General features: G+C 35.0%; 1 protein-coding gene across 2 annotated transcripts in view; it reads left to right on the top strand.

Moving 5' to 3' along the window:
* Window positions 1-24190, top strand: part of pde4ba (phosphodiesterase 4B, cAMP-specific a) — a 142032-nt gene that overhangs the window by 8698 nt on the left and 109144 nt on the right. The window contains exons 1-2 of one of the 2 annotated variants that reach the window (XM_079376700.1): window positions 14699-14726; window positions 14810-14905. In XM_079376700.1, coding sequence (XP_079232826.1) covers window positions 14864-14905 — 42 coding nt within the window. In that variant the 5' untranslated portion in view covers window positions 14699-14726; window positions 14810-14863. Of the gene's footprint in view, window positions 1-14698; window positions 14727-14809; window positions 14906-24190 lie in introns of those variants that run through there. The other variant, XM_079376699.1, reaches the window with a different exon arrangement.

The following is a 24190-nucleotide window of genomic DNA, read 5'->3' as shown; positions in this document are numbered from 1 at the left end:
TCTAAAATGAGTTTGTATATAAAATGTATGTGTGTATATATACAGTATAAATAATAATAATCATATTTCTAGTTTTTTGTTTTAGATGCAAACCTTTAAAGTCCCTTTATCTAAGAGAACTAGTCACCGAATAAGAGTGCAATGTCACTATGCAGTTTTGTCTAGGATAATAAAAATTTTGGCAACTATGCAGAACTACCCAAACCTAAACTGACAAACTAAATACTGCATTTAAAGCCATCCACTGAAAATATGTAGGAAACAGAGTTAGAGCCTTTGTGACTCTATTCCTTTGTGACAGCATATTTGATCTGCATGCTGGCGGAACAAGGAATTGTTACACAGCCTCTCTGTTTTATGAATACACATAGTGCTGTTGGCTATTTTGAGAATGTTTTTTCATTTAAAGTTTTCTAGTTGGAGTATTTGAATATGTGTCTGAACCTAAAGCATATGTTCCTGTGAGTCTGCCCAAAATCCAGCCAATGCTACTTAGGTTCTGCTGGGCCAGATGTTGAATGCTTCTCTGCCAGCCATTGCACTATATCACAATGTCAATTGCTGGCAAGAGCCAACAGCTTGGCATGCTGTTCCCAGGTGTACCTAGTGTGTCATTCTGAGATGTCTATGGAAATCGTGCCCTAGTTGTGATGAATATTTCATGATGTTGTCAGGCGGTGGCTTTGGGTTTTCATATAGTGTGTGAATGTTTTTTTGTTTTTTTGGATAGAGAGACAGGCAGATCAGGAATAGGGAATATCTCTTACATATTGTGTAAAAGCTATTGTATATAGCTATAGCTATTATATTATAATATAATATAAAAAATATTACATATTAATTATTCTTGAAGTGCAGAATCCTACTTGTACATAACATTTCAGTTTTACAATAAAAAAGTTAGATTTTAGCTTTATTATCTTGTGGTTGAAGTTAACTTGATGCTATATCTTTTAAACACAGTTTTTTGTAAACTAATTGGCAGACCCCTTGCAGTACTGCCACAGACCCCCTGTTGAAGACCCCTGGTGTGATGGAACAAGAATTTCTAAGTATTGTATTAAATTTGTTTGTTTTCATACTGTCAGATATGCCAACTTGCACCATCTGGTGTTCACCAGTACATGAGACGAAACGTCAGTAAGTTTAATAGAAAACAGGATTAGAAAAGCACATGTGATGAAAGGGACAGAAATACTTGGGTGTATTTGAAAGAGTAGGTAGGAAGCAGTAAAATGCATGGATGACAGACAATTCCACTTGGGAGGATTTTCAGAAAACACCTTGTAATTAGTTGGAAAGCGCAGTTTCAAAGCACCTCGTCCTTTTCCCAGTCACCGGTGACTTCAAATTGGTGGAGCAGCTGGCTCAAAGGTAATGATCTCAGAATATTTGTTGACCTTCTGTTTGCCGTGTCTTTGCTTTTACGTTTCTCCATACACTTTCAGAGCAAATAACAAGAGAAGGTGACGGATGGAAAAGGAGAGTGGGAGGATAAGAGAGGGAAATTGGGCTGGAAACAATGGAAGCAAGTGGGAGAGATTGCATGAAATGGCTGGACAAAAAGAAAACTGCATGTGTTTTTCACAGAAATGTAAGAAGACAGTATATAACGGAAGCTGGGTGAGAATAAAAAAAAGAATGAAATCACTGACAGAAAGGTTTCCACGGTGGTGTAGAAACCCCAGAAATGGTCTCCTCTTGGATATTGTCTGGCTATTTTCTTTCCATTACCCACAGCCTTCTTTTTTGTGCTATCTATGGTACATAGGGGTGGTCAAGATGGTGTATATTGATAGTATGTACTCAGTGATTTTACTAGTAATATGTAAATATAACAATGGATTTAAATCATTTTTCATTTATTTGGCCAATAACGGGGGAATAGTACATCCATAAATGGAAATTGTTATTATTTACTCATTCGTATGGCCTTCTAAACCTGAATGACTTTATTTCTATCTAGAATTCAACACGACAGAAGATATTTTGAAAAATATCTATGCAATGAATATCAGTGTGCTTCAACATTCTTCAGAATATCTTCTGTCGTGTGCAGTTACAAAAGTATACATATTATCTATCTAAACTCTATTAAACTATCGATTGAAATATAGGCCCCTATTATAATTTAAAAATATATAAAATTACAGTTGATTAGAAAAAAAGCTTAAGCTACACATTCATAAATATACTGTAGATATATATATAATGATATCAAATGCCATCAAAAGACTATTGAGATATAATATTTTAACTCCCAGCCCTGCTACCTAAAAATATTACTTATTAGGCTCGAATACAGAAAATATGAAAAGGTTTTGTTTTTAGTCTCTCATCTGTAAGGGATAATTGTGAATTAATGTCTGCCTTATTCTTTAATATATCTTAGTAATCTTCAGTGATTTTTTTCTCTTGTGAGAAACCCATTTTAACGCAGTTGAATCCTTTAACACTCATCCATGAATCTTCCATTTGTGTTGATTTATTGCTGCTGATCAGTAAAGTCTTGTAATTGGATGGGAAGATTTTAGACAACACTAGCAAGTCGACATTATTTTCTTCGCTAATTGACAGCAGACCACAGATGGCTTCGATAGAGCTTGACTTGTGTTTAACTCTGTCTTCCTTTAAGATATTTTCAGCGTAAATTGGGATTTGTTTTCATTGTATTTATTTCAGTTTAAATCTGAGAGAAGCCATTCTGTCGCACCATATGCTCATAATGATGTTCATTTAAAAAATCTGGACATTTAAATAACCGTGCCCTGTCAACCACCCACAAACACATGCCCACACGAACATGCACATAAATATATGCACACACAAAGAAAAGTATTTATAATATATGTGTTTCTCAACATGTAATCTTAGTTGTGGATGAGGTGGCACCGGTCTTTTTGGAATGAGCTTATGACAGCAGCCATAATTCTTCCATTCAGCTTGGCAGCTTGGTTCCGTTTCAACTCTAACTAAAAGCTAACTAAAGCTTTGTCCTTTGAAATCAGCCTTCCCTTCAGCTGCATCCGCTGTACATTTACATGAAAATGCAACTATAGAATGGAAGCAAGATATGGAGAAGGCAAACTCTTTAAATAGATCCTTTTTCTTAATGTCCAGAGTACTCTATGTTTTGTTTAGGAGCACTTGTATTTCCTAGTTACAATTTTTTTTGTTAAATTGATGACTAAAATAAACAAACCTTGTACAACACAATGAACTTGATGACTGAAAGACTATTGTAATGATAACTCATTTAAAGGCTATGTGTTTTTCTTTATTTTTTTGAAAATGTTTTTTAGACAAGCAAGCATTTTCTAGTGTTCAGGATGTTATGAGCAATTTTTAAACAATTATTTCAATGTTCGTTTGACCTTTCATCTGCCTCAGCTAATATATATGCACAAATAGCTTCTAATGACAGATGCAATATACAGAGAAACTATGATTCAGAAATGCAATTAAATACAGCCCTAAAGGCATTACTTGCATGACTAGATGTCAGTAAACATGTTGGTGTCATTTTGGGGCAGAGGCAACATTAGCTTTGCACATACTGAAGTTTAGCCTCTGGATGATTAATTTTAGGATCAGAGAGTGATCTATAGATTGATATGGCGTAGATATTGAGTAATGCCTGGTTTTCAAGTAAGTAATCTGCACTTCACATTTTTGGAACTTTTCAGTGGGAGGCATATTCGTGTTTGAATATATGTCACCGTGCATACTAATTTATTCATCATTAACCATCAGAGACCAAGTTGTGCAGTGATTAAATATTATTTTTAGACAAATAATTGAATCTAAATAAAGAAAGAAATAAAAGAGGACCATCATAAATGTCAAAGCATCTGCTGTGAGCCTCTGTCTATACATGCATTTTCAGTGTACTTTACAGTGGGGTCAGAAATCTGGAGGAATATTTCACTGTTAAAATTATACAAATTTAAGCCTCTTAGCTTGCTGGGAAATAGTTTTAAGAATAAGAAAGCATTTGTACTTGTATAATTTGGGGAAAAAAAGTCAGCACAGATTTAAGATTTAAGAATGACATTCATTTACTCATCAATAATAATATTTGGGCCTCTAAGGGTTAAATCTCATAAAAGACGTGGCATTGTGCTTACCATTTGCTCATGTTGTCTGCCTGCCTGTGTCTCGGATATAACTAGAAGATGATTAGATGAAAACTCATTACACCATAAAACTCATTCCATCACTTCTGCTAAACTGTATTTCTGGATGGCTTTTCATGTCAGTGTTTTCTATCTATAACTGACTAGACATTGTAGTGGTTTTTAAGGTACATCGCAGAACCTGACCTGATTCATGTGTGACTGCATTCAACAGAACATGCTGCATTCGTGCTTAAATAATTAATGCTATCAACAGTTGAATGCTGTAAGTTGAATAGATTGAAAAGAAGCACATTCACAGTGTTTTCCTTTTTAGTATTCATTATGAATGCCATGCTTCACAGCTTCCAATTAATAGATACAATAACAAGTCTGTGTCATTTTTAAGCAAAAAAAAAAAAGAGTAAAACAGACACACAAATACAGGAACAGTAAAGTCAGGTTTGTGCATAAAATGACAAGAATTCTTAGAAAAAGGGTAAGAATATCACTTCTTTTTCTTTTTTCTCATGCCACCTACTATCACTGTCAGTATTGCCAGTATCAATACCTCTGTTAAAAGACCAGTTTGTATGATTTCTAAGTATAGTCTTTTGTTTGGTTTAAACAGTAAGCAACAAGTCACTGTGTGATAGTATATCAGATCCCAAATAACAAACTGTGCTAATATACACTAACATATAATTCTACCAAAATATCATGATCCTAACCTTTATCTCCATACCAAAATCTCCCCTGGCCAGACAGTGATTCATCTTTTCTGAATCGCCTTGAGGTCAGAGACTGCAGTGTACACAATTTTTTTTTTAAAGTAATTTTTTCTTCTTTTTTTTTGCTATAAATAGTCGTTATAAACGCTGATGTTTTTTGCTGGAGGAATCCAGTCATTTCAATAGGAATCTACACAATAGTGAATTCCACATGAGGACGGAAGATATTCGAATGTGTTTAAGTTGGTCACACAAATTTAATGTACTGACCAGCAGAAAGCAGCTTGGTTTGAAAGTGACTTCTTGAGCAGTATTATGTATTACTACACTATTGACGACGGATAGACATTGGACATTTTTGTGTCCTAAATGTTCTGAAAATGTGACTGCACATACATTCGTTCAAATGCACTGTTTGCTTTATGTACCACAAATATTTTGTTTAGATGGTAGGTATAAATAAGTGAAATGATGAATAATTTTTAACCAAAAAAAGAAAATTCTGTGATCAATTACTCACCGCCATGTCATTCCAAACCCGTAAGACCTTTCATCTTTGGAACGCAAATTAAGATATTTTGATGAAATCAGAGAGCTTTATGACCCTCAAACAACAGCAGTTGACCCAATAAACAACAACAGAACTACCACTTTCAAGGCCCACAAAGGTAGTAAGGACTTCATTAAAATATAAAAGATGGCCTTACTAGCTTTTTGGGCCTTGAATGCGGTAGTTACATTTCTTTTCATGGAGGTGAGAAAGCTCTCGGATTTCATCAGAATATCTTAATTTGTTTTCAGAAGATGAACAAAGGTCTTATGGGTTTGGAACGACATGAGGGTGAGTAATTTATGGCAGAATTTTCATTTTTGGGTCAACTATCTCTTTAATTTTAAGTTTTCAAAGTTATTTGTGTGTATTAAAAGCCCAAATTATATTGGGTCACAATATACTTTTGATTTTTTGATTTACTTCTGCATTATTATGTCTTAACAATCAATGCCTAAATCTGAGATGTGAGATATGAGATTCACTTAAAGGCAGCATTCTGTATTTTGCTTGCAAAAAAAGAAAAAAAAAAGCTTTTGGCTCCAAATGGTATAGTTTTTAGCATTTGTTAGAGGCAAACATTATCAAGGTTGTCAGTCAAAACTGTGGGAAAAGCTCAGTCCTTAAACTAAAAAAGGTTTTGAATAACAAGATAGCATGTATAACTAATCAAAAACTACATTGTCTGATGCGGTTATCTAATTCTTGGTACTGGTTCCCCAGAAAGGTGTCCCGAACTGCTGTACTCAGAACTCCAGTTTGGAGAAGCAGCCGAAGGGAAGAGGTGTTTGTATTCACCCATGTCCCATCTGAGAGCAGAAAGCCAGTGTGACTGGTGTCTAGTGGCGAGATTATGTCAGCTGGGAATCCATTGTATGCAACGCATTAGATTCAACAAACAGGAAATTTTCCATGGTACCTTCATATACATTGATTCCTGTGTTGTTCTGACGTCCAGGATCTTGTTTCTGCTCTATAGGGAAGACTTTAAAAGACACAGATCTACCATCACCAGACCCGCTGGGTGCAATAAGTCTCATTAACTTTTTAACAGATCAGATGATGACACCTTAAAAATTTGATAAGCTTTAGATACGCTCTGGAACAGCTTTCACAAACTTATTTCCTCCTGAGTCCTGGAGCCCTTGTTTGTGTGTTTAACAAGCTCCTGTGCTGTTTCACTGTCGACTATTGAGTGACAAAAAGTTCTGCCTTTCCAATACTTGTCACTTATTTTTTTTAAAAGTCTTTACTTTTCTAATGATACGTTTTGCTCATACAACAGTGCAGCATCTGTTCCTTGCTGCTGCTTTTTTCTTGTTCTTTGCTTTGGTGTTGGCACACCGCTCACGCTGTGTGATGTAAAAGCATTCGCCACAAGCATAATTTGCAGACTGGAGTTTCTGATGTCAGGCTTCTTTTGAGGGATGTTATCTGGGCTGGGTTAAATAAAACTGGTGCATGGCTGACCATTAACCACACTTTAAAATCTAAGCAAGCTGCAAAGCAAAGTAGCACCTTGGACTGAAAGAGCTTTTCTAATCGGGAAGTTAACGGACTTCATTTGCTTGGATAGATTGCTTGGATGAATGTAATGGCATTGTAAACAACTTGATAAAATTGTAAGTTATTTGAACTTTCAGCAGATGTCAGGTTTGAGCTGTGTGATATATTCTCATTTTGTATTCTCATTTAAAAGTCAGCCATAAGTAGAAAAGAAGCACAGTACAGTGCAATTAATAAATTAAAATGAATACTTTTTTTTTAATAGTTTTTGTTTTAGTTGTGGATAACAGCCTTCAAAACAGTACACTTTCATATAGTTTTAAAGATAATTTGCAGGTTGGTTGTTCTAAGCATCTTGTAAATGTTGCTATAGTTCATCTATGGTTTGTGGCTGGCATTTTTCCCACTTGCTTTAGTCCCTTCATGTAATTCCAGACTGACTTGATGAGGTTGAGATCAGGGCTCTGTGTGGGTTATACCATCTGTTGCAGGACTTGCTCATACAAAAATCTCATCAGATTAAGAGAGTATTTGGAAAAGGAAGGTCTGTTTTTTTGTGAAGCAAATATCTAATATTCTCAAGGTGGGGTTTATTAGACTTATACACTTACTGTATCTTCTGAGCACTCATGTCTAATCAACCTAATATTACTTTACCAAAACTGTATGATGCCCCTTGGCCCTGTTAAAGTTTTCTTTGTGAATCTTCAGTTCAGAAGAGCTTTGCAAACGGTTAATGGAGGAACATTACGGCTTGTAGGGAAAAGATGTCCTTTCACCACCTGTTTGCTTCTCTCTGGAGGTGTTTTGCTCTCTTTACCTGTCATGATAATAATTGAGCAGAGGTGTTTCAAATTAACTAGTGTTGCTTGCTGTGTCCACTTGTTGTAAGCAAATTTGGGATTATTTACCTCAAAAAGTCACTTTTAATATTGGAACTAATGACTGTCTCTTTATTTATATCTCTAGGTTCCCTCTTAGTTTTAAAGCTCAATAGAAATGCTGGTGTTCCCCGATACACGCAAGCCTTTCTCCTCTTACACTCTGGATTATTGCTATACTGGAGAAGGAGAGAAGAAATCCCCTGCTACAGACACAGGTTATTAAGGAAACCTAAATTGCCTCACTGGAGGGGAGAGCAGCCCAGTGACTATGAAGTCATTTTCATTGAGTCTTGATCATTAGGGCAGATTAAACACTAAATACCCATTATCCAACCGTAATTAATATCTGTTTGGTTTGATGTCCAAATGGGTGCGCGTGACTTTAGAAACAGCTACAGCTTGGCAGTTTCCTTAAAACAAATATTTCATGCAGAGAACATCCTGCTGGCATTTTATGGTTTTAATTTTACTGTTGTAAGTAAATCTACAAAACTGCAAATTGAGCATAGTATAAATGTCAAACTCACTTCCAAGATCATGATTACTGGAGCAATGAAGGAAAGTCTAGATTACCGAAAAGATTTATATTTTTATATAAGGAGTTTTGCTAATACATATTTAAAATAATAATATCTGCTTATACCTGCCATGAATGAATATTTAAAAAGTGGTGTGTGTGTGTGTGTGTGTAGATTGTACTCAAAAGAGAGAAAGAGCAGAGAAGTTTATTAATTTTTATTATTTTTTTTAATCTAAAACAGATAAATAATAGAAAATAATAAAACCGGTATTGACATTTTAGTACAGTACAAACGAAAAAAAAAAAAAAAATTGGCAATACACTTTATGATTTTTTTATATAAATGATAGACTAGAAATGAAATTCCGTAACACTTTACTTAAAGTCTTTATGTATAATGCATTATAAAGGGCTATTAAAAGGTAAAATGCATTATGATTATTTATAATACATTATATCTTGTCGTAAATAATTATAACTGAATTTAAAATGCATAGTGTAACAATGAATTGATTAGTGTTATAATGTATTAACTGTGGTTTACGCCTGTCCCGATTCGTCGATTTTAGTCGACTAGTCGATTTTTACAAATCACGAGGCGTTTCTCAATGTCAAGGAAGGATCCTCGGAAGCCAGAATTTCGAGGATGCTACGTCATCGACATCCGTCGAAGGACTGTTCCAATGTCGAGGATCCTCGGAATTTCAACCAAGGACTGAGTCCTTCGTTCAAAAAATATCCCATACACAGGAAAGGATGCATAAGTGTAGCCTTCGCGCTCTTCGCGCGCTAAAATCACCCACAATCCTATGCGCGCAGCTTTGCTATCTTGCTCAAAAATTCAAAATGTTGGACGTTAGCGGAGTCGGAGCGCCAACGGGGCAATATGCGTTCAAATGTAACTTAAGTATATTTACAAATTACAAATTACTTAAAAAACATTTTTGTATTAAAAAGTATTACTACCGTATTGATATTATAAATTCTAGAAATTACGTTATTGATAGCTAACTGAACCGGACTAACTTAGTTAAGTTGTCCAGAGTAAAAGCGGACCGTTTCACTGACGTAATGACGCAATAACATGCACTTGCTAGCCTGTTCCATTTACGTGTTCTCCGAATGCTTAAGAGGAGCCTCGCCTAGCCTCTGAAGGAAGTGACTTGGAAGGACCAGTCCTGCCAAGGACGTATCCTTGACATTGAGAAACACCTATGGACTTCATTTTGCTAGTGTCGACTAACCGGCAAAATACCGGAAGTGGCGCATTGCACGGACGAGAATGCATAAAACACATTATTAGACTATTTTCCAAGGTTGCATGATATATTAAACCCTCTAATTAAGCAGAATTGTGAATTCACAAACGCTATGATTTAATTAAATAATTATATGCGATGCAGTTTAATTATTTCCATGCGTGTAAGTTAGTTAAGCACGTGCATCTTACAGAGGCTCCGTTCACAGTATTTCCACAGAAACTGTTATCATTTACATGTGGAGCGACTCAAACTCATCTCTGCATGCTGAGTTTGGGTTTATTATAACGTTCATCTGGGAACGCAACGTGCGCAATTTCATCACATTTGTAAGGTAAATTATTTATACATTTACACAAACACAGGAGAATACATCGCGATTTCAAAATAAAAGCTCAAACCCTCACTCAAGTGGACATTTGAATTAAAGGGCACTTGGTCATTATTAAACAAGGTTTAGATCGCGCAGTATTGTGTAAAAACAATCATCAGGTCCTTGGCTCAGGACTTTACTGTAATGCGTAATGCATATTAGCTCTTATAATAAATTATGTATTTTAACAGTTTTGTTCAATAAAACCATATGATTTCTTGCTTTTGATACTTTATTTGAACTAATTATTATTGCATCATTGCTATTATATATGTATTTTAAGCCATTTATTACCACAAAAAAATTTAAATAATTATAATTATTGGGCCCTATGAAATCCGTTTTATTTCCAAATTATTCTTTTTTTTGCCATTTTCATTTTTCTATACTCTGTTTTAATGATTAAATAAAATGTTATTAATCAAAAAGCCTGTCTAATTAATTGAGTTTTACAGTTTTATCTGTACCAAATTCTGTTTTCCATTATTTTCTGGATTCCATTTTAATGGTTCCATTAAATTTTAATAATCAAAAGCATCTCCAATTAATTGATTTTATATAAATATATATATATATATATATATATATATATATATATATATATATATTTAATTTTTTTCAGCAATACTGCACATTTACATTTTTCACCTAAATAATTTCTGGTAAATAATATTTCTGGTAAATACTCCTTTAAAAAGTGTTTTTTGATTATAATTTTTCATTATCATTCTTACACTATAATACTGAACTTTGATTTCAGTGATTTGGACTATAAGATGGACACTTGCTTCTTGCACTCTATGTTGCACTTTACTTTTGCTTTAAAAGAAGGATTTCATAGAAATTTGGATTTCATTTAGTTTAATAAAATATTCTTAAGTAAAATTGTTGATTTTTTTCTTGTGTGGGAAATTAATCGTTTAGATTAATCGATTAATCGACAAATTAGTCGATAGATTAATCGAAATAAAAATAGTCGTTAGTGGCAGCCCTGTGTTTAAAATTATTCTTGAGATTGTACAATGCATTATGCATTACAAGGCATAATTAATGCATTAAAACTACTTTTATAATGCATTACACATTAAGGCTTTATGTAAAGTGTTACCAGAAATTCTTTTAGCAGAATGCAAAAACATTATTTTTCTTCAAACATTTTATTTTGTTTATATATGTATAATAATGGTGAAAATCAATACTTTGTCTCATAGAAACAGTTTTGTTCAGAGTTGTTGCTGGTTCTGCTTTATTCAAACAGACTGTAACTAATTGTGTTTAACCACTGAAACATTCTGTCTCAGAGTATGTACATTCGCTTGAAGGGGCATTATACATGCTGCCTGTCGTATGTCAAAACATCTGGCAAAAGAAGAGCTTTATTCACAGTTATTATTTTCAGGATGTCAGAGCCTTTCACAGAAGAACGGCAAAACGACAGCAGTGGGACCAGATTGTGCTGTTGCTCAAAGGACGCATCAAATATTATAACCCTTTCATGTGATTGTCTAATGAGAATAGACTCGTCAGTGCATGTAAGGCTGTTTTAAAGCGCAATATTGTTGTTGGAAAGTGAGCAAAGCAAGCGAAGAGCGAAACAACAAACTTAACCTTTGTGTCGAAGAAAAAACAAATCTTATTTTGAAATCCATTAAATTTATTTGTGAAGTGCTTTTTACAATACTTGTCATTCTAAAGCAGCTTTACAAAAAAACAGTGACAAGAAAAACTCCCTCAGATATTTATCTATTATTGATAGTTTATTGCTTAATTGAATATGAATACAAAGACAATACAATCTGAATCCATGCAAAATGCAAATATTTTTTATAATAAACCAGATAACAAACAAGTGTGAAACTGAGCTCAAGGTCTATGTGAGAACATAAAGAAAAACAGGATTTGAGATCCACAGATGCTGACATATTTGTTTTGCATCTGTACAAGACTTTGTAATCAGTAAGGGGCGTATATTGATTTAATGGGAATGGTAATTTAGCTGGCAGTGACTCACCTCCATTTCTTTTGTGGGCTGGTGATTGTGCAGGTTGCAGCAGCTACACTATTATATTAGAACACATTTATCATTCATTTACTCTTTGAATGGGGAGAGGTGAATAGGCAAATAGGTAATTGGGCCCTCAGACTGTGGAGTATCTGTGAAGCTGATGTTTTTCCTGATGCTGCAGTGCATGTGCATCCATTCTGAATGGATATGAGAGGTTTGCCAGACTCCTGGGCCTTTAATTCCAAGAGTTTCTGATAACAGTCTAGTTGAAAGTGTAGACCACTTTGAACCTCTAAGCTCAAAGGGTGATGATTTTTTTTTCTTTTTTTTTTTTTTTATACAGCTTTACCTTTAAGGTTTAATTTCTTGGTAAGAAATAACCTATTGCTGCTGCACATTTAACATATATGAAATAACCCCAATATATAACATACATGAAATTACCTTGTAGCTGATCTACATGTGGAGCTGGGGAAGGTGGAGGGTTTCTGAAGAGCGCTGCAACTGCTACTGCAAGCACTAGCCAAATATTTGAATGTTAAGTAGCAAGCTGCTGATATGAAAAGAAACCAATCAGCTGTGGCATGTGAATAATGATGTTATTGTCAGAGTTAGAACCATGTGTCACAATTGCAATTTTATATCTACATATATTTTTACATTATTTTCTATCTCAGTTACCGGTTTTATTTTGTACTCAAAAATGTGTTTCCGTAGTTGTGTGAAGTATTTTTTTTTTGTACTTGTATTGAACAAATCAAGTTGCAAGACATTCACAGATTTCAGAAACACAATGAAATGTTGATATCAAGTGATTGGTTGTTAAAAATGAACATTTCCACATTGAAAGCCACCTGAAATAATTTAAATCTCAAATAATGCTTTTTGGGGCTCACTGGGCAAAAAAATTGGAAATCCCCCTTGTAAGTGTCTAAGGATGAATGACTCATATAAGTGCCGTTAGACACCTTTACACGCTGCATGAATTCAGTGACAGTGGCAATATTTAAAGCAAGCTCTTACTTACCATTAGACTTGACAGGCCATCTAACTCCTTCTCTGGTTAGTGTCAGTATGGCCAGGATGCTGAGAGCACACTGAACAGACAGGATAAGAAAGCAGAGGTCAAATCAATAGAAAGTGGTTATAAAGTCATGTTTTTCAGGCTTTCAGCTGTTGAGAGACAGCTGCCAAATTCCCAATTCCCCACGGCCTGGACTGTCCGTAGCATTCAGTGTCTTTGGATTGAGCTAGGCAAAGTGGCTGACGGATTGACAAGAGAACACAACCTTAAAGAGATACTGAAGAGAGAACCTTGGCAGTGGCTGCAGACAGACGTGGCTAGATGACTAAATAAAAAACAAGATGTTCAGCCAAGTTCATTAATGTTTACTTAGGGGGAAATAAAACACTAGTGTCGTTGTTGTTTTTTATTTTGCCAGTAGAATAAAAAAAAGATTGACAAGAAGACAGAGGAAAGAGAGGAATGAGACTGGCACATGACAGTTGAGCTGACTGTAAACTACTGTAGAGATTGTGCAGAGCAAGCATGTATTTCTTTTCTAAATCTGATGCATTCTGACCTGTAGACATGCTTCATTCAGACAGTGTTTTTTTCTTCTTCCATAGAAAGTTCCTTAAATTTAATTTTCAAAAGCATTTGGTGTCTTTACAGTTGAGCAGCTCCAATTTACAGCAACAGCACATTGTCAATGTATTATTTTCCTGCTGGTTAATGTTGCTTTTTAAAAATCATATTCAAACTGGTTTGCAATATTTCATTCATTCAGAGTCACATATTTGCTCAGCTATAAAAAAACAGCCCATCTGTATAATAATTATTATTCAGTACACGACCATAGAAGAGCAGGATCCTCTAAATGACCCTTCTCTTGCACTGTTTACAGAATGACCCACCCCAGAACATCTCAACTATAGACTTATGTAACTAGCATAATTCAGTAAAATGTACTTATAAAGCAGTAAAAAGTGATTGAAAATTATTAATATGTGGGAACAAGTTATGATATTGCAAAGTATGCATATCTATCTTTTTTTTGTTTGAAAGAAAAACAACATAACATGCATCTAACTTAAGACAAACAAACATAGGGTACCATCTTTTCACTACAATTACATTACAATAACATTATTGTAATTTTTTTATTATTATTTACATTTTAGCAGTAATAAATGACCCAGCAGCAATAATTTACAATATTTTTGGTTAATTTCTGCAGAACTGCAGATTTTCAAGCATTCACATCATTCAAAGACTTGCATTAGACAAGAGCAAAATGGTGCATGGCAACAGTTGCTAATGTAGGATTGGTCACTAACAGTTTTAAGGTGTGGCTTAACAAAGGGTATTTTTGCAGTTTCGTTTGGCACCATTAGTGGCCCAAAAATGTCACACTTCACCCTTATGTACTGCTTTTTAAATAAATAATATTGATCCATGTGTTTTTAGGGTGTAAATCCCTGCTGTTTGAATTCATATTTTACAGAAGTGAATCATACACAAGGGATGTAAAAATGCTTCCATAACAGCCTCTGCACAGGGATTTCTTCTTAACATCATTTTTGCAAGTCAGTTTAGACAGGCTGGAAAAAACATTGAGCGCAAAAGCTGATAAAGAGGTGGCTGTGAGGGTTTAAGAGATGCTTGTCACTGTCAGACTGCAGACAAACTGTGCTGCTCTCTTTATCACTACCACTGAAGAATAGCGAAAGACTCTCTATCTTAACATTACCCTGAGGCATCTCTCTCACGAGCAAGCAAGGTCAGATGTCTTTTCTTTCTTCTGTTCTTTCTGTCTTTGCTGTGAGAGTTGATTGTGTGGGTTTGTGTTGATGTTTTGTGCAGGAGTGTCAGCGGAGCAGCCCTGTGCAAGACAGGGAGAGGAAAACTTCACAGAAGATGAGGAAAAGCCGAAGCGTTCTGACTGTGTCACCTAATGAGGTGAGTACTAGTGATACATAATCACATATTTCCAAAAATATAAATAAGTGTTGTCCCCATAAATTTGGGTGTTAGTGTTGAGACAAACAGATGGAAGATCTTTGATATACAATGTAAAAAGCAATTGACCCAGAATAGATCCTTGGGGGTCACCTGTGGATATACTTTTTTGGGGGCTGATTTATAATTCTGTATTCTGACATACTGTGTGATTTGTCGTGCACTGCACCAAGAAGGCTGATATTTACTCCACTTGTGTTACTTGTATCACTCTGCTTGTCTGTGTTTGCATGTTTTAGAAAACTGTCAGTCTGTGCACTGATGTTGGGGATTTTTCAGTGACCCTTTATTAAGGTTATATCTTTACACCCCTAGGTGGCAACAAGTAACTGTCTTTGAGTAGAATTAATAATTGTGTCACAAATGATGTATTATACATTTTGCACTTGACATTTACTGTTGTTCAACAAATTGTTCAACAAAAAACAACTCACCATTTTCGCTCATGAAATTTCACTAATGTGTCCACATCATTATGCTTTGGACTACTCTTCCGTGTAGTGTATGAATTTTGTAAAATTATTTTGTCATCCAGCTTTGAAATCTGATGGCTCCTCTTCAGCTTAAGGAAAGTTGCGACTCTCGAGTGCAAGAAGATTTCAACACCCCAAACTTATTTTTTCGGTTAAATAAATGCATCATCTGGATATTAAAAATGCACTATCTATAATACAAAAAGGAACAGAATAGTACATAACTACATAAATTGGAACAAACCTAATGAGTCAGTCATTGAACTGGCTCATTCCAAACACTCAGGAGTTCAGGAGTGAAGCATGTGACTGTCATTATGAGTCACTGAATCAACTAGTCAATTCAGGAACTCCATCTCTTAAAATATGATGGTCATTGCCTAAAATGGCTTTATAATGGTTGTTGCAAGCATATGTGAAGACAAGGACGTTAAGAAGTGGATATATATCCCTGAGGTTGGGAAGGAAATGACATGGAAAGGAACGGGGAAAGTTAAAAGAAACGTAGAGGAGATGAAGAGGTTCAGAGAAATTGTCCCTAGATAAGAGCTGAGTCAGTGATCAAACCATACAAAGTGTTCCTTGACAATCAGACTGTAGGAAGATGTGTGTCTGTAAAGATAAACAGTGAAGATATACTGCATTTCCTTTGTCTCTCTTACTCATATTCTCACTTGTTCAACACTCTTTTTTGACTATTTTGTGCAGATCTCTTTATCATCTCTGGCTTCCTCTTGGTTTGCATGCTGCCTGATTTCCTGTATGTGTCTTGTAGTGTTTTCAACAGCTTTTGTCATTGTGGTCTTTTGTGTCATGTCAGTTGACCTTGCAAAACACTATCCTTATTACAGAGGATGTAACCAAATATTCAAGATTAACCAAATGTAAATGTTTAATAACCATAATTTTACATCACATAGAAACCAGTATTTACTATATTAGAATATTATTACTATAAGGCCCACATTATTACTAAACTTGAGCTAACAAACATATGCATCTTACAAAGGAGTACACAGTAGCTGGTGAATATCAATGCCTGATGACATTTGGAAGCAGTGTTTGAGGGTTATCTAAGGAGGTAAACCAAAGGTCTCTTTTTGACACATGAAGATTAAAGATTTTTGTAGGACGTTTGTGTTTTTCAGGAGACTTTTCAAGGAAATTAGGAAATTCGTCTTACTCTCGCATGCACACAAAGACACATGTGTACTGTCATCACGCATTAAAGACATTGTGCACTTCATTGTCACTTTTTGTTGTTGATTTGTGGCAGATATTATAAGTGAAGTTCAAAATGAAAATTTGAGAAGTTCATGTTTTTTTTTGTAAACTACTACTAACCTAGCTAGAGGAAAAGTGTGCAAATACTAGTAATATGTAACAATGTGATGTAAAGCGTAAATACATCAGAAACTTTTTTGACGGTCACTCCTTCACATCATGACTATTAGCTTTCTGGCCAGCGTTTTTCACCTCTCATTTGCATAACTTGAATGTTTCTCAACTTTTTGACACTTTCCTTGCTTTCCGTGCTCCTTTGTCTATCTCAAAATTCCTGTGCGAGTCCCTTAGAGAATAAATTGAAAATCCCCACTTAGCTCAGCACACTCCATCCCAGTAGATATAGCACATACTTTTTCTATCAGCACATGGTATGTGTAAAGCTGATCCTTTATCAGCACTCTGATTTAACTCTCCACCTGAACGTTCTTCAGTCTATTTTCTTTGATGAGATTGTTGTTTAAATGTGCTGCAGTATGGTCTGTGGCCTTGGACCCATTACATTGAGCTCACAGAGCTGTTTAAAAATTGATAGAGGCTGTTGCCAATGCCTGACATGATGAAGACATGAAATGCAATAGATTGATTGTGTAACCACAAGGCCCATACAAATTGACTGTTAACATAAAATATTGAATATAAACCGCAGAACACTATCAGACTCAATAGTTTTGAATTTATATTGCAGAATTCTGGTTGTGGAGTGTTTGAGTGTGTAAACATATGCTTTGATCCAAAACCTAGTGATTTTCTTATATGGGTTGCATTTTAAGGCATCGTGGATGCAAATGCTGATCTAATGTCTAAGTATTTTAATTATGCTGCCACCTAAAATACCCAGTTTTCCAAATTCTAAGGCACTGTGGCATTTGTCCTTTATAGAAAATGCAAACATTGAGATGAGTTCAGTGGGAAAAAAAAGAAATCCAAAATGGCAGGCAAGGCAAAATAAATCTTTAGAAATAAACACATTTATAAGAGTAGTGATGGGATTTTATGGATATTTTGATGTATTTATTCTAAAACATTACAAGAATACTGGATGATTTTTAGCAATAAAAATGAATGTGTATGGCACAAATGGCATTTATAGTCCTTATCTCATATTTCCTTAATTTGTTGTACCTTTGTTAAACATGGTGTCACGTGGATGGGAATATGCATAGACATGATATACAGATGAGTTTATGTATAGTAAAACTAGGCGTTGTAAGCTTCATATATGGTGATTTCGGGAAGGAGTGGAGATGCACGTACGCACAATCTTCCCCTGACTGGGATTTATAAAGGAATTTTTACGCAGGTTTTGGGGTAGGCATGGTTTTTATAAATCTGAACACTTTTATGCGTGTGCAAAATCTAGCTTTTGTGCCTACGTACACTTTTATGATGAAATCTACAGAGAATTTTATAAAGGAGATGCCTGGTCAGTTTGGTGCACACTTTATGGTTCAACCATAATCTCATAAAGCTATGAGAATACTTTTTGTGTGCAAAGAAAACAAATATAATGACTTTATGCAACAATTTCTTCTCTTCTGTGCCAGTCGACAAGCGTTCACAAGAGTACCACGCCGAAGTCTGACACGGAAGAGAAGAAATGTTGAGTAAAGTTGTCATTTTAGTTTTCTCGTAGCTTCATAAAATTATCGTTGGACCACTGATGTCACATGGACTATTTTATCGAAGTCCTTACTACGTTTCTGGGCCTTAAACGTGGTAGTTGCATTGTTGTCTTACGGGTTTGGAACAACATGAGGGTAAGTAATTAATGACAGAATTTATATTTTTAGGTGAACTATTCGATAGCCACTGACTGACGCACACCCGAAAAAAAAATTGCAAATTTCCAGCACAAAATATACAAATTTTAATAGCAAAAATAACGGAAAAAATCATAAAATCTTGGTGGGACTGGCTAATATTTTGAAGCAGTGTACCTATCACCTAGTTCAGTCTACATTCATTTTACTCAATATTTGTGTGTGCTGTGTATTTTATGCTTATTAGACTATCACTCCCATGTGGCATGCTATTTGTGTCGTTGAAGGATTGCTGCCTATGTAGAGTGTTCCAAATTAGCCACTTATGAGGTTCAGTTAGTATGCTGCCAGATAGAACTGCCTATTGTGTATTGTGTCTGGTGTCATATTCCTGGTTTCCTGCTTAGCATGAGATGGATGGGCAGAGATCCAGCTTGAGTGCTCTACTCTTGATCTACTGATCCTTCCTCTATGCTCTCTGCTTTCCTTGCATCTTGCTTCTGTGTTTGCTCCCTGCTTGACACATATTGATGCTTGACAAACCCTCTTGTTAGCAGCAGGATATGTGATAAAATACATGTGTTCTGTTTGTGCAATCATGTGTTGAGCTCATCTGATAAAGCCACAGAAACAGTGAAATAAATGTCAAGCAACAGCATGATTCTTTTTCTCTCTTACTATCTTTCTAAAGAGATCGTATCTAGAATAAGATTCAAGTAGTTTTATTGGAATGGTAAAAAGAAGCTTATATTGGCAAAGTATTGCTAACATTATGCATGGCAGTGTTTTCCACATAATTCTGCTTTGCAGCAAAAGGGTCCCCATCTATTATTCATTATTAATATTTATTTACGACAGTTACTTCTAGCCCTTGAATTTGATTGACAGAGTGGTGTTCCAAACTTATTTTTGTAAATGATTTGGCTATACAGAGCGGTGTATGCTTGACTTTTAAACATACAAGACATTGTATACCTGATGTCATTTTATGGTTGATATTTCCTGCTGGTTCCTGCCCTTTTGTGATGTCAGGGCTTCTCATAGCTTGCAGATGGCATTTATCTTGCTAGAGTTTCACCTTGCAGGCCTGAGAGTTTGTCCTTGTGTGCTTTCAGATGGAAGACTTTGGGGTGGGCTGTGAAATGAAGTGTCCCTGGTCTGTGTGTTGTTCAAACATGAGGTCAAAAAGTGAACTTCTGTTTCAACTTCATTTGTGTGCAGTGGGGACACAGTCTGTCATCTTTCATGTCTGTCCCTGTCCCTGTCTGCATGTATCTTTGGATACTTTTCCTAGTCACTCTGCTCAAATATTCCACCAGTTTCCACCCCCTTTGTTTAGGGATAAATAACATTCCAATGCACTGTGTTGTGATGTTGCTTCTGTCCAATATTTGAGGTATTTCTCTGTTTGTGTTTCAATAATTTGGCTTGGTCAACTTAGTTTGGATTGCTAAGCCGTGTCGTTGACTAAGCCCTTGAAAGCTTAAAACCTTGTGATGGAAGGTTTGTTTGTCACTATTTTAAGTGCATGTGGAATGTAATGGCTATTTTGACTGTCAGTTATTAGTGGATACAATTCTTATTCTGTTACAGGCATTATTTAGAATTCTGCCTGCAGATTCTCAGTCGGGTCTGTCCAATTTATTGAACTTTTGTTTTATGAACTCACATCCATAGTGTGATGTGTCTCTTCTGTCTCTCCAGTCACCTTTTTAATGATTCTCTTTATCTGCTTTGGGATAATGGGACTAATAGTCATTCAGAAAGGTACTAAACATAGTTAAGCTACTTACCTCATTATACAGGATTAGTTATAGGATTACATGTAATTAGTTGTGAAAGTATGTATTCTGTACACTTGGGTTTTGTATATACAATCATTTTACTGTAAATTTATGCTAGGAATAGAAAAAAGTAACAATTGCAGTCCTCATACAGTGCATACAAGGAGTGGTAGTAATGGGTAGCAATGTATATATTAACAATAATTGTCATTATGGCACCTAATGGCATATACTTGAAAACTGCATTTTATAATAATAATAATTACAACAATAATAGCAATAAATAATAATAATAATAATAATAATAACTTAATGGAAAATACAATTACATTTAATCATTTTATATTTATTATTATTATTATTATTATTATAGCTTTAAATAAAACATTTTAGTACTAAAAAGCAATATAAATAATAGTTGTTATTATTTAATATTAGTCTTAAACAAAATTAAAAGCAATAAAACTATTATTATAAATAATAGTTGCCATTATTTAATCTTAGTATTAAACAAAAATAAATGCAATAAAACTAATATCAAAACTAATTATAATAAAACTGCATTTATTAATAATAATAATAATAATAATAGTTTATATATTTTTTTAATTTGAGGTTAATTAATAATAATGTTGTCTTTATTTATTTTAATTTATTACATAACATTTTTAATAAAGGAGACTGTTCAATACATTTTTTTTTTTCTTTTTTTTTCTGATGTTGAATGTTGTGAAAGTACGCTTTTATTGTTAATGATTACAGCAGTGGTTAATTTTAGATAATTTTATTGAACTCCATGAACTGAACTAAATGTATCAGATAAAAGAGACATACAAAATGTGCAAAGTGATGGGTCGCCAGGACTAGAACTGAGAACTGCTGGACTACTGAAATTTTGATATTTTGACAATCATATCATATGCTGTTCATAAATGTTCTGTGTTTGATGCAACACTTTTCCCTCAAGTTTTTTTTTTCTTTCAAACAAAGTCAAAGAGAGTCAAGCACCATGTGGTTGAAGGTATTTTGTTTGAGTGCCTGTGCTTTGGGTAATTTTAGTTTGAAGGAGAAAAGGTTATCCGTAGAGCACATGGCTGTTTTATAGCTCGGAGAGCCGCTGCATTAGTCTAATGAATTAAAAAAAACGTGGTCTCGAGTGACTGCAGGTGTTGGCTGCGAGCTGACCGCAGAGTGTTCCAGACACAGGGAATCTCAGGAGGTCACCTTGGTCATCCCTGGTCTGGCTGATTGCTCCGTCGTGCTCCTGTGCTCTCCCTCTGAGTTCATTTGGGGACAAAATGCTATAATTCTGATGCACAGACAGGGCTGAGCCAATAGTCCGGAGGATGCTGTCCAATCACAACATGATACGTTTACCGTGAGCTAATGTTTGAAACTGTCAAATACAGATTATGTCCTTTGCCAAACTACATGAGCTCATAGATGCATCTAAATCTGAAAAATATCTTCAGATTTGTCATTGAGTGAAGGGGAATCTGAACACTGTGTTTAAAGGACACAGTAATATTTCACCCTAAAATGAAAATTTGTTGCTGTTTTGGACACAGCTACTAGTAAATAATGGAAGCCTAAGATTTTAAGTCTAAAGGCATCATAAAGTATCATCAAAATGTACTATATTCCAAGTCTTCTGAAGCCATACGACATCTTTGTGGGAGAAGAAACAAGCCAAAATAGAAATGATTATTAACTGAAAATCTTCCCTTCCAGTAAGCTATTAATCTGATTACCTCTACCACAACTGAAATACCTCGAATCATTTCGATTTATGATTGAATCAGAATGGATCAGACTGAATGATGTTGTTTTCTGACTCATTCACAAACGATCAGCACTGTTTAAACCCTTTCAGGGGAGAGATATCAGGATATAACAGGTTAGTAAATAACAGGTTAAAATCAGCATGAATCAGTAGTTGCAATCATCTTTCTTACCTATTGTGATGTTCTTCTTGAATGAGAAGAAACATGGTGGGAAATAATTTTGTCTGCTTTATTGTTTCTGTTTGCTATTGCTTTAATTTAATTACTACAGGCAGGGTTATTATCGTTAACTAAAACTCTCTCTCTCTCTCTCTCTCTCTCTCTCTCTATATATATATATATATATATATAAAACTATTAATAACTATTATTTTATTGCAGCTACATTTATCATTAAAAATAGTCCAATCTGAATAGTCAATTTTGATTTAATGGTGACTTTAAATTTTGTCTTTTACATAAACCTATGGCTTTCAACAGAATATCGTATATGGCTTATAGAAATCATTTTTATATTGTTTTGTTAAGTTCAAGTTCAAGTGAGCTTAGCTTTACTGTTTTTGAAATGTCGTGCCTCACAGGACCTTGGTGGTACATATAGACTAGTGGTCTGCTGGAGGAACTGATGAACTTCTATGGTGGAAGTTCTTCTTTTGAAATCAGTTTGATGCTTGAAGGCCTCTGTAACATCTGTCTTTATAGTCACCTCTAGCCAGAACACGTTTTGTCAGATACAGCATGTTTGAGGACTGGAGAATGCACCAAACCTTGAAGTTATCTGCAGCATCCATATTGGAGTATTTTGAAATATTGAAATGAACTCTTGAGACTCTCAGCATGATTCATCCACCCAGGATGTGATGTGAAGGATAGCAAATTGTTCACAGCATTCAAAGTGAGCAATACATTTAAGGACAAATGCAGCAAAGTGAAGCACATGAAAGTCCCTATTGAAGGAACTACATTAAGAGTTTTTTGAAGGAAAGGCTTGAAGGGGAAAAAATCTGATCTATGTGGGGATGTGGAGTGGAAGACTTATACAGATTTCTACAATTTGGCAACATATGGAGATCTGATCTGTGGTAATGCATTTTCTATTATGTTTGGCATCATTTGGACTCCACCTGCTCTGTTTTCAGATGAATAGCTCTCCTTGAATTGGTGCTTGTAAAGAGGGGTGTAGGAGTGTTTTCTTGTCTTAACATTCAGAGCTTTGCAGCTATGTCTGTTTAGATGAGATTTTTAGCAGCTCCTGTCAACAGTGTTCCTCTTCATAACATTGAGCTCTGTTCACTTCTGAGAGTTTTTTCAGTACCCGACAGATGATGCAGAAACACTCTTCTTTCCTCAGCTGTTCTGATGATATCAGTTGCTGGCGAGTTTCTTTTGCTTTCCAGCCAGTGTTGATCTGCTATCAAACATCTTCAGCTGCCCACATATCTTCCCATCATGCTCCCTACCACTGTGTTGCAACAGCACAGCACACAGCATAGTGTGAATGGTTTTACATGCACAAAGCTATAACTGATATTGTATGTTGCATATAAATAAATTGGAAATTAGGAAAATACAACATGAATTTGAATAAAATGAAAACTAAAAGACTTTCAAATCACATGAGCCAATATTGTATTCACAATAGAACATAGATAACATAACAAATGTTTAAACTGAGAAATTTTACACATTTATCCACTAAATGAGCTTGTTTCAAATTTGATGCCTGCTACAGGTCTCAAAAAAAGTTGGCTTGGGGGCAATAAAGGGCTAAAAAAGATTCAGCTGGGAGAACATCTAGCAACTAATTAAGTTAATTGACATCAGGGCCCTTATTCATGAAACATCTTAGTGCTAAGAGTTGCTCCTAGTAACAAAATTCTAAGAAAATTCTTAGAAATGTGGGTGTTTCCTCTTAAATTTAAAGAAAAGATCCTAATAAAGAAAACAGTCATTCAGAAAGCATCTTAACCCTTAAAAGAGGTCTTAATGTCCGAAATTGTTAGGAGTACGGACGAGGACTTTTAAGGGGCTGAAGAGTTTCTTTAGCAGTGGAGAAAATGGATAAAACATGAAGAGGGAGAAGAAATGTGTTGCACACAATGCATGACAGTGAGTTAATAAGACACTACACATTAGA

Source organism: Barbus barbus, assembly GCF_936440315.1.
Source record: "Barbus barbus genome assembly, chromosome: 25".
Taxonomy (NCBI): Eukaryota; Metazoa; Chordata; class Actinopteri; order Cypriniformes; family Cyprinidae; genus Barbus; species Barbus barbus.
This window is presented reverse-complemented; position numbering and strand designations above follow the sequence as displayed.